General features: G+C 45.5%; 1 protein-coding gene across 1 annotated transcript; it reads left to right on the top strand.

The window, feature by feature from the left end:
* The first annotated feature begins 3,557 nt into the window (after positions 1-3,557).
* On the top strand, positions 3,558-5,339 carry LRRC15 (leucine rich repeat containing 15). Its single transcript, XM_007948009.1, has one exon. The coding sequence runs from the start codon at positions 3,558-3,560 to the stop codon at positions 5,337-5,339; it is 1,782 nt and encodes a 593-aa protein (XP_007946200.1).
* Positions 5,340-15,768: the final 10,429 nt, after the last annotated feature.

The raw sequence follows: 15,768 nt of genomic DNA, 5'->3' as shown, positions 1-15,768 counted from the left end.
ATTCAGATATATTTTACCATCAGTAAATAGCCCTAAGTCTTTCTCGCAGGTTGGATGTTAAGCCAGTTTTTCTGTTCCTTGTTCAGGCATACAGTTTTCTGTGCTTAAGTTCTGGACCTGACATTTGTCTATACATCCTCATCTTTTAAGATGTGTCCACAGTCTAGTCTGGCCCCATCCCTTTGCATCTAGACTCTATTTGGCTAAGATATTCTCTCTCTTCCCTTTTTCCTTTCTTCCACTGTTCTACACACTTAGCCAATTCCTTAATTCAAGAATACTGCAGGTTGGGGCTTGGATGGACTGTGAGTAAGTGAAAATTCAAAGTCTGGTAGATGGTAGATGTACTTTAGTTCTCTCCTCAGGCAAAGATTGTTGGGGCTTGGGAGAAAGGGAATTGCATTGGATCAAGGCCATATTGGGAAGCCTGGATTACTCTATGTTGTGGGCTGGGCTCAGGATCCCCAGAGTTCAGAGACACAAGGAGAGGCCTGAGAAATACTTTCTACATTCAGCCAGTTTATGTCCTATAATCTATCATTTGTAATTTCTTCCTCTGACTCAGAATTTTTGTTCACTAAAAAGAGAGGCACTGCATTAAGATTTAAAATGCTCACTCAGAGGAGTCTGGAGACCTGGGCTTTAAGTCTGAGATTCAATTTTCCTGCTCCTTGTATTACCATAAAGTTATGGGAATGCATTATAGTAATCCTTAACCCTTCAGGAGTTACCAATCCCTTTGAATATCAAATGGAAGTTATAGATTGCCTTAGTTTCCTGTGTTGCTGTAATAGAAATACCACAAGTAGGTGGCTTTAAAGAACAAAAATTTATTTGCTCACAATTCTGGAGGGTAAAAGTGCAAATTAGGGTCTTAGCTGTGTTGATTTCTTCCTTGTTGGTTGCCCTAGGCATTCCTTGGTTCCTTGGCTTATAGATGATCTTCACAAGGTAGCTGTCTTCCCTCATGTATGTACATATCTCTATGTCTAGTCTGCTCCTTTTGTAACTCAGAAGTGTTTAGATTTAGAACCCCTCTATTTGGGCATGATATCATTAAAATAAGAAAGAAACTCCTATTTCCAATCAATAATCAGTGTTACACCTATAGGTATAGGGCTTAGGATTCCAACACATAAATTGGGGATGCAATTTGATCTATAACGTAGATGCTCTCATACATACACAGAAATCCTTGATTAAGAGGATTTTAAGAAAAAAATTATTGTGATTTGAGTTTAAAAGTTTTACAAAGCAGATTCTTTTTACACTCAACAGTTCATACACATTTTGTTTCATAATACTGATTACAATTCCCACAATGTAACAGCTCTCTTCCCATCTCCTCCTTGTGGTTATCACTTCCCTGTGTCCTTCTTACCTATGCATTCCTATATGTCTAGCTTTCTCCTTACACAAATGCTGCCCTCCCAATCTCTCACAGTTGACTATTCTAAGGAGTGGGTCTCCTTGGTGTAGGTGTTCAGCTCACAGGAGCTAACCCATGGGAGTGAATCCAAATCCAGGCCTGAAGGTTAACCTGAGGCCATAGTCTCTGGAGTTTCACCAGTCTCTATCTGACCAGTAATTTTGGTCATTTTTGTGTTTTTGAATTTTGTTCCACATTTTTTCTCCCACTCTATCCAGGATGTCCAATTTTGATACCTTTCCAAGTGGCTGGCACTGGTATCCAGGCACCATCTAGTTCTTCTGGTCTCAGGGTTGTGTACATTGAGGTTCTCAAGGTCCATTAGTCTCTTGGGCTAATTGTTTCCATATGGATTAAGAGGATTTCTTGATTAAGAATGCCAAGACAACAAGCACTTTGAGGTCTTCCTGCCTCCAAGAGTTTTAAAAAGTCTATATTATGGATGAGCTTGTAATACCCACTATGAACATTTGCACAGCACTGTACAGTATGCCCTTACATCCATTCTCTCATTTGCTTCTCACAACAGTCCCTCAAGAGGGCAGGTAAGAAGGCTGAATCTTGGAGGCCTCAAGTGACTTATTCAAGCTCAAATAGCTAGTTTAAAAAAAAAAAAGCAAACCCATTGTCATTGAGTCAATTCAGCTTCATGACAACTGTATGTGTACAGAGTAGAGTTACTCCATAGAGTTTTTTTTTTTTTTTTTTTTTGGCTATGGTCTTTATGGAAGCAGATGACCAGGACTTTCTTCCTCAGTACTGCTGTGTGAGTTCAAACTGCCAATTTTCGGATAGTAGTTGACTGCAAACTATTTGCACCACCCGGGTACCTAAATATTCAAGTACTCATGTCTGCACATTATATTCGTGTCTGGTGGCACAGTGCCTAAGGCATTTGACTATTAACCAGAAGGTTGGCAGTTCAGACTCACCAGCTGCTCCACAGAAGATGAAGCAGTCTGCTTCTGTAAAGATTTACTGCGTTGGAAACCTAAGGGGGTTGCTATGAGTTGGAATCAACTCGGTGGCAGTGAATTTGGTTTTTTTGGTTTGGTGTGTGTATGTGTGTGTGTGTGTAATTATCATCATCATCATCATCATCAGTGATCTCAAATGCCAATACTTTCATGAATTTGGCTCTTGTTTCTGAGGGAACATCTGGACCTGCTGCACATCCTAAGATTGCTGGGACTTATTCAAGCCCACCCAATGTTTCTTTGTGGGAACTAGGGCCAGTACCAGAAGTCAGGCCTTAGGCACCAGCTGAACCACAGCAGCCACTCCCAGTGAGACAGGAAATGGTATAGACAGATAATTTCTTTTTATTGGGGAGGCTGTTTGAATTAAACCTAGATGAAGCACATGTGAAAGGGTTAAGAAAGAGATGGGTTGTTGTTGGTGGTGATGGGGTGAGGTTGGGCAGGGCAGGCTGAGGATAAAGAGAGGGAAAGCTGAGCTTCCCTGTGGTCTTTCCCCCAGATCAGCAGTGTGGTCCTCCTTCTGTTGGCTGTTCCTTCTCCTGGCAGGCCACCATATCTGTGGCCTTAGCATCTTCCCCGAGTTCAGGCCTATTTATTTTTTCTCAGTTTCTCCCAATCAACATGTTTAGAAACTGTGAGGGATAGAGATGAATAAGACACTGTTTCTGCCTTAAGGAATTTATAGGAATGAAAGATGAATATCCCTCTCCTTGAAAGGCTTATTGAATAGTGAATGAGGCAGACAAGAACCCCATGAAGACCATATAGGCCAGCTGCATCATGGAAAGGGGTAGAGGTCGGGAGGACCACCTGTGTGGGTAGGTAATTCATCCTGACTCATGGAATCTAAGAAAGCTTTATAGAGATGATTGCATTTGAACTAGACTTTGAAGTATGGGAAAGACGTGGATGAGGAAAAAGAGCACTCTAGGACAAGCGAAATGCTCAAGCAAAAACATGGAGTGGGAAGGCCCGAGGGAAGATCCAGGAGGCATGCTGGCCAGAATATTGGGAGCATAAGCTGGGTATGTAGTAATGGTGTTCAAAGCAAGCCAGTGTTTGGCATTAAAGGTTGGCGTCGGCTTAAAAGCAACAGCAGTAGGTGAGATGACTCTGACTTATGTGTACTCTCTTCCCTTGCAGAGGCCATGCCACTGAAACATTACCTCCTTTTGCTGGTGGGCTGCCAAGCCTGGAGTGCAGGCCTGGCCTACTATGGCTGCCCTAGTGAATGCACCTGCTCCAGGGCCTCCCAGGTGGAATGCATTGGGGCACGCATCATGGCTGTGCCCACCCCTCTGCCCTGGAATGCCGTGAGCCTGCAGATCCTCAACACACACATCACTGAACTCAGCGAGTCACCATTCCTCAACATCTCAGCCCTCATCGCCCTGAGGATTGAGAAGAATGAGCTGTCTCACATCATGCCTGGAGCCTTCCGCAACTTGGGTTCACTGCGCTACCTCAGTCTTGCCAACAACAAGCTTCAGATTCTACCCATCGGCCTCTTCCAGGGCCTGGACAACCTTGAGTCGCTCCTTCTGTCCAGCAACCAGCTGGTACAGATCCAGCCGGCACACTTCTCCCAGTTCAGCAACCTCAAGGAATTGCAGTTGCATGGCAACCACCTGGAATACATTCCTGATGGTGTCTTTGACCACTTAGTGGGTCTTACCAAGCTCAATCTGGGCAAGAATAGCCTCACCCACCTTTCACCTAGAGTCTTCCAGCACCTGGGCAATCTCGAGGTCCTCCGGCTGTTTGAAAACAGGCTCTCGGATATCCCCATGGGCACTTTTGATGGACTTGGCAACCTCCAGGAACTGGCCCTCCAGCAGAACCAGATTGGTGTACTTTCGCCAGGCCTCTTCCACAACAACCGTAATCTCCAGAAACTCTATTTGTCCAACAACCATATCTCCCAACTGCCTGCCGGCATCTTCATGCAGCTGCCCCAACTCAACCGTCTTACGCTGTTTGGGAATAACCTGAAGGAGCTCTCCCCAGGGATCTTTGGGCCCATGCACAACCTGCGGGAACTCTGGCTCTATGACAACCACATCACTTCCCTACCTGATAATATCTTTAGCAGCCTCAGCCAGTTACAAGTCCTGGTCTTAAGCCGCAACCAGATCAGCTACATCTCCCCAGGGGCCTTCAATGGGTTGAGAGAGCTGCGAGAGCTATCACTTCACACCAATGCATTGCAGGAGTTGGACGGGAATGTCTTCCGCATGTTAGCCAACCTGCAGAATATCTCCTTACAGAACAACCGCCTCAGACAGCTCCCTGGGAATGTCTTTGCCAACGTCAATGGCCTAATGACCATCCAACTGCAGAACAATCAGCTGGAGAACCTGCCTATGGGCATCTTTGATCACTTGGGAAACCTGTGTGAGCTTCGGCTCTATGATAACCCCTGGAGATGTGATTCAGGTATCCTTCCACTCCGCAATTGGCTCCAGCTCAACAGGCTCAGGCTGGGGACGGATACCCTCCCAGTGTGTTTCAGCCCAGCCAATGTCCGAGGCCAGTCCCTTGTCATCATTAACATCAATGCTGCTGCTCCCAGTGTTCAAGTCCCTGAAGTACCTAGCTACCCAGAAACGCCACGGTACCCAGAAACACCACAGAATCCGGAAACACCACAGAACCCAGACACTTCCAGCTACCCTGACACCACATCCGTCTCCTATACCACTGAGTATACCAGCCCCATGGAGGACTATACTGATCTGACCACCATTGAGGCCACCGATGACCGCAGCAAGGGGGGCATGACCCGTGCCCAGAGTGGGCTGGCCATTGCTGCCATTGTCATTGGTATCATTGCCTTTGCCTCCTCTGTGGCCGCCTGCATCTTCTGTTGCTGCTGCAAGAAGAGGGGCCACACAGTTCTGATGCAAATGAAGGCACCCAACGAGTGTTAACAAGGCCACCTGGAGCCAGGGCTGGGGAATAGTGGAGCTGAGGATCCTGGAAATAAGGCAGGTGGGCATTCCATCATTCTGCCTCTTCTTCTAGGTCCCTAAAGCCATTTCTGATCCTTCTCTCTGGGCCTGAAAGGAAGGTGCCCCCACCTCTTCCTGATCTGCCTGATTCTCCTGTAGAGAAGCAGGTCTTGGAGGACTTTCTTACCACCAAAGAAATCCACCTGGACAAGGAAAAACCCAGGGTCCTTTCCAGCTCACATCGGTGAGCTTCCTTCAAGAAGGCCCCTGCTCCAAATCCTCACCACCCCTACCCCAAGAACGGCCTTCCCTAGGCCCATGCCTCCTCCTGGCCTTTGTAGACTCAACTCTTAACAAAGCCTGCTCACTCTGTGGGAATAGTTCTCTGTTGGGGACAGCCCCTTTCCTCAAAGTATTATGTAAGTTGATTTGCCTTCTCTTGCTCCTCTCTTTTGTGCCATGGCTCTTCTCTGTCTCCTCAAATGAAGGGTCTTCCCTGTGATTTTCTGCTCCTGAAGGCAAATAGAGTGAGTTCTCTCCTCAAGAAGGCTTCAAACCCTTTAGTTGGCTTCTTTCAGGATGCCATGGAAGAGAGAAGGGAAAGTGATGCCTCTCAGTTCCTGGTGAAGAGCCACCACCAGCATCCCTCTTGTGATTTTTATCTGGAAGAAAAAGAAAGGCACCAGTGCCACCAACTCAGCCTTTTAGGAAATGATATTTCTGAACTGCAACTTTTCTTTGAAAATTTAAGCCCTTTAAGGAATGTGTAAAATTTCTGACCTCTGAAAATATTTAAATCAGCTTATTGGTACTGGATAGAGAAAGTAACCTAGTAACTGGGAAGCCTTATTTTCACTCCTAGGGCTTTCTTTCTTTTCTTTTCTTTTCTTTTTTTTTTTAATTCTCATGGACATATAACATACATACAGAAAAGTGAGAACATGAGAGTGTGCAGCTTTATGAATTTTCACAAACTGGACAGATCCATAAAATTGGCATTCAGATCAAGAAATAGAGTAGCACCAATATCCCCATCCTGGGGGCTTTCATCCAAGAGGACTGGGGATTCCAGAGATGGCATGGACTTCTCTGAGAACTGGATCCCAATGAGCCAGGGCTGGCCCCTCACTATCTCCATCGCCAGTCCTTGGAATGGCCCGGCTGCAAGAGAGACAGGGAAAGATGTGGATACACCCTGACCTGGACAGAGAAAAACATCTAGTTGCCATCTAGTTGACCCTGACTTATGGTGACCCTGTATGTGTCAGAGGGGAACAGCACTCCATGCAGTTTCAATGGCTGATTGTTCAGAAGTACATTGCCAGGGCCTTTGTCTCAAGATGGTTCTGGATGGACTTGAACCTCCAACCTTTTTGTTAGCAGCCAAGCATGTTAACCCAGAGACAACCACCCAGGGACTCCTGGCTTGGAGAAAAGATTTTATTAACTTCAGCGACTAGGTCAGAAGCTTCCTGAGTACAGACACCCATGCAGCCACTGATCCTTCCCTGCCAACAAGCTGTCTGCTGCTCATTGGAATCCCCTCTATCCAGACCTTTTATGGGCATAATATGCCTATATCTGTTTTTAATTTTCATTCTCCATTTTTGGGAAGCAAAATAGCTCAGAGATGAGATCCTTTAATTGAACAGCCAAGTGTAATGGAACCCAGCAATCCCTCCAATGTTGAGGTCAGATTCTCCACCAGCCTTACAGTAAACTAGCAGCTGAGCTTCAGAATGTTCACACACAGGAGGCAACATCAGGATACACACCTGGGTCACACTGGGTCTGGGAGTTCTCAAGTACCTCCTGCCTGTGGTCTGTTTACAAGAGTTGAGTTGTTTTCTCCAAGGTTAAAAACCAATCTGTGGATTCAACTGTCCTCCATAGGGTTTTCAATGGTTGATTTTTTCAGACATTAACCAGGCCTTTCTTCTGAGGCACCTCTGGATGGTTACTAGCTAAGCATGGTAATTGTTTGCATCACCCAAGGACTCCTTAGTTCAGGGTTGCTCTCCTCCAGTCACTGGTTGAGTTACAGTCACATGAATACCTGTCTTTGCCTCCCTTCCTGCCATACTCACATTCATAACACTGTTAAGGAAATTATATTCTTGGCAACATATGTCTTTCTCTCAACAAACTCATCCATTAGGTTAGAAGTGAAAACAGACACGAAACAGAGAATTTTGCAGATCTCCATGTCTGCCAGGGAAGAGCTCCAGCTGACTTAACAGGGATTTAGAAATCTACCACCAACCCTGATGGGCTCTTATTAGTTCCCTCCACCTCACATGACAAATAAGAAACCCTCAGGGGCCTGAGTGGTGTGATGCTGACAGAATGACCAGCTTTCCCCTTCAAAAAGGAGAGCAAAAAAAAAAAAAAAAAAAGGATGCAGGAAAATGATGTGTGTAAGAACCAGTGTCCTTTGCATCTTTTCACTCTCTGTTCCAGGGAATCTGGGAGAGATGAGAGCTGTCACAGCCAAAGCACATCACCTCCCCAAGATAAATCTGGGTCTCCAAAGTGTCCTCAAAATATATGTAGCAACACAGTGGACATGTACCATACCAAGGCTTGCCAGGGCCCCAAGGGAACTGTGCCCTGAGGTTGAGGCATGAGCATCATTCCAGTGACCTGCTTTATTTTTCCTGGGGCCACAAAGGCAAGCTTGGCCTCCTCTCCTTCATGCAAGAGGCATGATTTGGTCCCATATTCCTCATACTCAAGACTTCCTTGTGAGTGTGCCCCAACATCTTACCCAGCAAGGGCACAAGTGGTCCAGGAATGGCAGAAAGGGGAGAAAGTAATCCCCTTCACCAAGTGTGCCCTGCCCATCTTAGGCCAGAAGCCCTAAATATTTCTAGCATTGACCATGGCATTGAAGTACCTTCCTTTCCAGCCCAGGATATCAATGTATATCCCCTGATTAAAGACTGCATGAGGGCAGATATCTTCACATGAGCCCATTCAAGAGCACCTTCAGGTGAGATGTGGTGAACCCTTATCAGACCTGAGATTACTTGTTCTTTTCTCCCATCAGAGTAGTCTGGATGGAGCCAACCATGTTGTCTGGCAATGGAGTTGCCAGAGAGTCTGGGTGGAATCTCCTTTCCAACAGGGATGATGCATTTGCATTTGATGTCCATTAAAAGATTTGGGGGAGGATGCAGAGTTCCATTCATTTCTCCCTCCCTTGCTAACTGGCTTCTAGGCTACCTTGCCTGTCACCAGCCTCCATCTGGAGTGGGGTCAATGTTGGAGAAAAGATGGTAAAAGCCAATTAGAACGACTGGTGTTTTTCTTTTTCTTTCTTTCTTTCTTTTTTTTTTTTTTTTTCAAGTGATTACTGTGCATTGGTACCCTTTAAAACCTTTGCCATGTATTCTTCTTAGCCCTCAGAACAACCATGTGATATGGGTACAGTTGTTATCTTCTTGTGATAGGGTACAAAACTGTTGGCTCTTCTGCAACATTATTCCATAGGCTGTGGCTTTTACTTTTTTCAAACTTTGAACAAAGCCTTATGGCCCATCTTGGGCTCTCATCATTAAACCAAAGACAATGGGAGTCACATTCCTGTTGCTCCCCATATCTTAGTCATTGAAACCTCACTTGATACTGCATGTATGCAAAATTTCATAAATAAAAGAAAAAATTAAGGTCATCATCCATTAAAGAAAAACTGGCCAATCTCGTGGAAATGGTTGGGACTGAGTATGTATATTTCTGTCTCCTTAGAACTTAGAAGCACAGTAAAGTTCTCAGAAATGTCCTTGGTCCTTTTTCAGGGACAGCCACACACTTTTCACAGCCTTTCAATGTCAATACAGAGCAGTGCCAGGAATCTACTTCCAAACTCAGGAAACTTGTGGAGAGCAGCTAGCAACTAGAGTCACTCAATGGGCATTAGATGCATCCTAGCCTTTAGCTGTAAACCACTCAAAGAATCCAGCCCACAGAACTCATGGTCAGAACCATATCCAGGGATTTGGGGAAGGCATTGGTGGTCTTGGGAAGGAAGCATCTTTATGATTCAGAGACGGCAGGTGGCAGACCACTTCCAAGTGAAACTCTTCCCAGTTCCAAGTTTCTTCTCCTAAGGAGAGATTGTTCTCACCAGCACGTTGCCTTCATGCTGCCTTTAAAAGTAGATGATGTTTGCCTCACTTAGAGAATCATTGCAAATATTTCCAGGTGCTTGGTGATGCATTTAGAGATTTCTAGGCCCACAGGGTTTCATAGAGTGTGAGCCCTGGTGGGCAGGAGTGGGGGCCTGTCTTTTGCTGGATGCTGCTTGTAACAGGTTTGGTATACAGAATCAACAATAAATGGTAGACACAGGACATGTGTGGGCTCTGTTAATGTCTTGGCTAGAGGCTCTTGTACCTGTTGATTCTGCTCTTGTCTCATGTGTGCAGGGTTGACTTGGGAAATCCCTCAGAAGATTCTAGGCTGAGAAAAGGCCTTTGGGAAGTGAGTGGGGGCCAGAAAAGAAATAAATACCTGTGGGCCACTATGGTTGGGAGAGGCCTTAAGACTAGGCTCAACCCATTATATATAGAGAGAAAATGAGACCAAGACAGGAAATAAATTAATTTCCCAGAGTGACATAGTAAATTAGTAGCTGAACTAGCACTACACCTGAACTCTCTAGACTCCAGGCTGGAGTTTCTTCTATGCTACCAGAAAGACATTGAAGACAGAGTTCATCCAGTGTTCATCCAACACATCCACACATATATCACCTCCCCAAGGTAAATCTGTGTCTCCAAAGTATCTGTAGGAACATGGAGGACATGTCCAAGGGTTGCCAGAACCCAGAAGGAAGTGAGTCCAGAGTTTGGGGCATAAACATTGTTCCACTGATGATAGCCTGCTATTTGATCCTGGGGCCACCAGGGGAGGCTCATCCTCCTCTCCTTCAGACAGAAGGAGCATTAGTTTTTTGGCTGCCATGATCCTGCCCCTACCAGCCTGAGTGCTACTGTGGATGGGGCCATGGACACACACATACACATGATATGGCAGGACTTCTGCTTATCTCTGGCCTCTGCCCGGTGCTCAGTATCAGGCTCAGTGAATCATGGGCTCTCTAGGAGCACTGTCTGAATGAAGATGGCCCCTGAAAGAGTCTAGATACCCTAGGAACACTCTCTTAGCCCTAGTCCTAACCCCAACACCTTGTCATAACCATTGCATAACTCTAACCCCTTAACCTACATTATACACTGCTCTTGGGTCTCCAGGGTCCAGGGGCTGCCACAGCAGCACTATTGCAAGTCCAGTGGTTAAAAAGGGGGTGAGATGTTGTTCCTTCATGCTCAGCAAAGGGTGCTTCAAACTGTGTTTGCCAATGGAATATTATACAAAATTAAAGACCAATGATGAATCTGTGAAACATCGAATGACATGGATGAACCTAGAAGACATAATGCTGAATGAAGTTAGTCAATTACAAAAGAACAAATATTGTATGAGACCACTATTGTAAAAAGTCAAGAAAAGGGTTCACAATAAAGACATGTTCTTTGATGGTTCCTAGGGGTGGGTGGGTAAGGGAGGGTAAACCTTAACTAGAAATAAAAACAAAACTGTGTTCACCTGGGTTCTCTCCAGCTCTTTAGACCTCTTCTCTCAACTTGTTCTTAGAGTATAAGCCTGTCCCAGGAGGGTTCGATAATGTTCCCCTTACCACATGACCAGGACCCTTCAGTGACTGTGGGCAGGCCTTGTTGCCCTTCCTTACCACTGGATCTTAGTCCATTTGGACAGGTTTCTGGAATTTGGGGTAATGAGGAAAGGGATCAGCCTTTAGCTCTTATCTCCCAGGAGATGTCTGGAGTCCTTAATGCAAATCTCCCTCCACACATGCATGCATATGCCCCATGTCCTTCAAGCTGTACATGTATGCAGTTTAACTTCTCTCTCCCATACACCTGTTACATGTCCCTAGGCCCTCCGCCACACCACAGATGAGAATGCAAAGACTTGCAGAGATTAATAAACTCATCTAAGGACTGGCTAGTTAGTTGAAGAGCCAGGATTCAAACCCAATGTGTCTAATGTCAAAATGTTCTTGTTCCATGGCATGTTAAACAGACAAGCTGTCTCTCTGGAGGTATCTATGCTTAAGAAACAGTTCAGGGCACAGGGCAGTGTCGGACAGTTCCCTAGCCCGGTTATGTGTCTCCCCCAGAGACATAGCCCCCACATCCTTTCCTCAATGCCACGATTCTGCCCCTGCCAGCCTGTGGTACCAAAGATGGGGCATGGACAAGTGTTCATGGCCTTTCTGCCTTTTTATAGGCTCCCATTTTCCTCTGCCAAAGTGTGGGTTTCTAGTTATCTCCACTGAAAAGTGCTTCCTTGCTATACCACTTCTTAATTATAGGCCTTGGTAATTTGGCTGATGAAATCTGCTCAAATATAAAAGAAATATTACTTCAGACTTGTGAAAAAAGAATGAGTTAACTATTACAGCCATGCAATGAATTGAAAAACCACTAGATTGCTTAGAATTTTTAGACTCCTGGTATTGAATACAATCTTCAAATGCTTATCTGGGTCATCCCCTCATCTGCACTCCTTAAAATATACTCACATGCCCCTTAAAACTCAAAAACCAAACTCACTGCTGTTGAGTAGATTTGAATCATAGCAGCCCCTCCTTGGGTTTCCGAGGTGGTATCTCTACGGATGTCGATTGCCCAATCTTCCTTCCGAGGAGTGGCTGGTGGGTTTGAACTGCCAGGCTTCTGGTCAAATGCCTTAGGCAGTGCGCCACCAGAGCTTCTCCCACACATGCTCCTTAGGGCCTGGAATTGAACTCACCCTCGTAGCTTCCAGCCAAACAATAGACCTGCGAGGTAAACAATTACACGAGGTAGGCACACTCCTTAGAACAATCAACCATGGGAGATCAGAAAGGCAGCATGTGCACAGGGAGATAGCTCAGAGGGCAGGAATGCACAGGGAAAAGGGAACCACAGGGAGGAAGTGGGAAGAGAGCTGTTACATTGTGGGGATTGCAGTCAATGTCATGAATCAAAATGTATATGAACTGTAGAATGGAAAACATATTTGCTCTAAAAAACTTTCACCCAAATCACAATTAAAAAAAAACACTGAAAGAAAAAAAACACCATACACTCACACACACACAATCCTCATACACATTCACACACACACACTCATTTACACATATACATAACCCTCATTCACACACCCACATACACAGTCTTTCACACCTATACTGATCCCCACACACTCATGTATACACGCAGACACACAACCTTGACATATTTTTACACACTCACATATACACTCTCATTCACACACATACACACAAACTCAACCACACATACACACAAACACTCAGCCCCACAACACTCACCCACCCACGCACACACACACACAGTACTTAGCCCCCCACCCTCACCCACCCACATTCACACACACACACACACACACACACACACCCTTCACCTCCATTCTATAGCCATTGGGTTGGACACTTCCAGAGTCAGGAAATCACTATGTCCCAAAACTTCTTTTATCCTTGGATATTCCTGAGTGTGAAAAAATTCCTCTCCATATTGAGCCAAAATTCATCTTCCTATGACTTTTATCCCCTTTTCAGTCAGAAAAGGGTTTGAAATTAGTTCTTAAAACAAACAAGCAAAACAAAACTAAAACCACACAGCCCCTTAAAATTTTTCCTGACATTGAGCACTAAGCAGGTGCCTGCAATGGTAGCTGCCCAGCTGAGGTGAACCTCAGGACCTCTAGGAACAAGTCTGGCCACCGTTCATGAGGAGGGGGTGACCATGGACCTTAGTTCCAATGCTTACCATAAACAGCCTGCCAGGAACTTTCTAGAGCCTGGTAAGTGCCTTTGGGTCCTAAAGGTGCCATACTCCTTAGATTTTAGGAGATTTTGAACCCATTGGGTCAGTGTCAGGGTCATTTTGTAAATGTTTAGAGGCCTTCCTGTGACCCTGGTGACATTCCGGGAACACTCAGGCTGTGTGAGGGGAGGAACCACTGCCAGGACCTTTGGTCGGTGCTGGCTCTGAGTTCACGCTGTCCACAGAGTGCACCAGACGCCCCTCTGCTCCTGAGGAAGAGCCAGGGGGCCCAGTCCCCACCCACTCAGTCCCTCACGGTAGGTCTCCTGGGGTAGGGGTGCTGAGTCCTGGGGTGAGAATGGCCTGGGGTCCCGGCTGGGAGGCAAGTGTCCCCAGCTTCAGGTGGGCCATAGTATCTGTGCCCCTCCTTCTCACATGAGAAGCCCCAGAGGTCATCAGCCAGAGTGGTGCTGGGAAAGAGGCAGGAGGAAGCTCGGGAGATTCTGAGATGAAGGTGACCCAGCCCTCAGGAAGCTCAGAGTCCAGTGGATGACAGGATAAACAGGGTGAGACTGTGTCTAGGTTTACCTGGTTTTGCATTGGTTTTCGTTTGTCATTCCTATATAATTATTAATCATTCCCCTTTCATTCTCAAAAGTGTTCTGGTTTAGATCATAACATATATAGTCTCTCTAGGAATAAAGCATGTATGTAGCTACCTATTATCGAACATTTCCAGGCACTGCATTAAGAGCTTTTTTTTTTTTACTATTTAATTTAGTTTGCATATTTTCCAATTAAGGTCCCTCGGTAGCACTCCTTGGAAGGAAGGTTGGGCAATCCTACTTCTGTAGTGATATTGCCTCGGAAACCCAAGGAGGGGTCGCTATGAGTCGGGGCCTACTCAACGGCAAATAACAACAACAACAACAACAGGTAGAACAAGTGATTTGAGCTTGGCTATGGACCAAAAATTTGGCAGTTTGAATCCACCCTATAACACCTCAGAAGAAAGACCTGGCAATTTAATTCTGTAACATTACAGCCATGAAATACCCTGTGGAGTGCTGTTCGAGTGGAACACATGGGGCAGCCATGAGGTGGCACTGACTCATGGCAGCAGGTTTTGGTTTAAGGTGTTATTCCATTGAATGCCAATTTTAATTGTAACCGATGTGATTATAATTATGGATGGGGAAACTGAGGCTTAGAGAGATTCAGTGACTTGTCCAAAGCCACACAGTTAGTAGGTGGTGGTGGTGCCAGAACTGGAACCCAGGTCACAGTGCTGGGAGAGCCTGAGGCTGGAGAGTAAGGTCTGAGATATGGAGTCACGAGGGCTTCAATCACAGTCCATTCAATTCAACACGAAGAGCTGGAACAACTTCTCTGTGACCAGCCCTGAGCCAGGTGCCAGGAGGCAGAGCCAGGTCCCAGGATTCTGCAGCAGATACTTTGTCCTCAGAAGCTCAGGGCCTGGTGGGTGCAACTGACTACAATATCGAGTAGAATGGCATGAGCCTTTAGCAGAGCACATGACTGTCCTGCAGGATCCAAAGGAGGGAAATCAAGGGAGGCTTCATAGAGAAAATGCAACTTGCACTGGCCTGGAAGCGTGGGTAGTATTAAGACAAGAGGAAATAGGTAGAAACAGGGAAATAGGGACAGGCAGGCACAGGCATTGTAAAGTGAGGCCCAAGATGTGGGGCTGTGTGGAGAGGGTTTGAAGACACTAAAATGATAAAACCAAACTAGCTACCATTGAGTCCATTCTGACTCACGGCAACCCCATGTGTGTTGGAGCGGAACTGTGCTCCAGAGGGGTTTCAGTAGCTGATGTTTCAGAAGCAGATCATCAGGCCTTTCTTCTGAAGCTCCTCTGGGTGGACTTGACCCTCTAACCTTTTGGCCAGTAGTTGAGAGCTCAACCATTTGCACTATACAGGGAATCCTTAAAGAATACAACCTCATCTTATTTTAAAATGCTGGTTATCTTTTCTTCAAGAACACTAATGTATCTGATTAGACAAGCTCCCTTGAGCCTTTGCAAAATCATTGCAAAGAAGGAAAGAAATCAAAACCAAAAAAAAAAAAAAAAAAAACCAAACTCACTGCCATCAAGTCAATTCCGACTCATAGTGACTTCCATTGGGTTTCTGAGGCTGTAAATCTTTATGGAAGTAGGTTGCCCCATCTTCCTTCTGTGAAGCAGCTAGTGGGTTTGAACCACTGACCTTCTGATTAACAGCCAAGTACCTTATCCACTACACCAACAGAGCTCCTTGAAAGAAATCAAGTGAGCCCATATTATGTTCTAAGAACTGTGCTGGATGTTTTACATGATTATTTCAATTTTTATAAAAACTAGTTTTGACCTTGTTACAAAAGTGATGCATGTTTATCATGATCATGAACCCATATTATATATGGGTTCAAACCCACCAGACACTCCTCGGAAAGAAGGTTGGGCAATCCTACTTCCGTAGTGATACTGCCTCGGAAACCCAAGGAGGGGTCACTATGAGTCGGGTTTGACTCGACGGCACATAACA

Source organism: Orycteropus afer, unplaced genomic scaffold, assembly GCF_000298275.1.
Source record: "Orycteropus afer afer isolate SDZICR_OR568_19922 unplaced genomic scaffold, OryAfe1.0 scaffold00198, whole genome shotgun sequence".
NCBI classification, from domain to species: domain Eukaryota; kingdom Metazoa; phylum Chordata; class Mammalia; order Tubulidentata; family Orycteropodidae; genus Orycteropus; species Orycteropus afer.
Note: the sequence above shows the minus strand (reverse complement) of the source record. Positions and strands in the feature narration are given on the sequence as shown.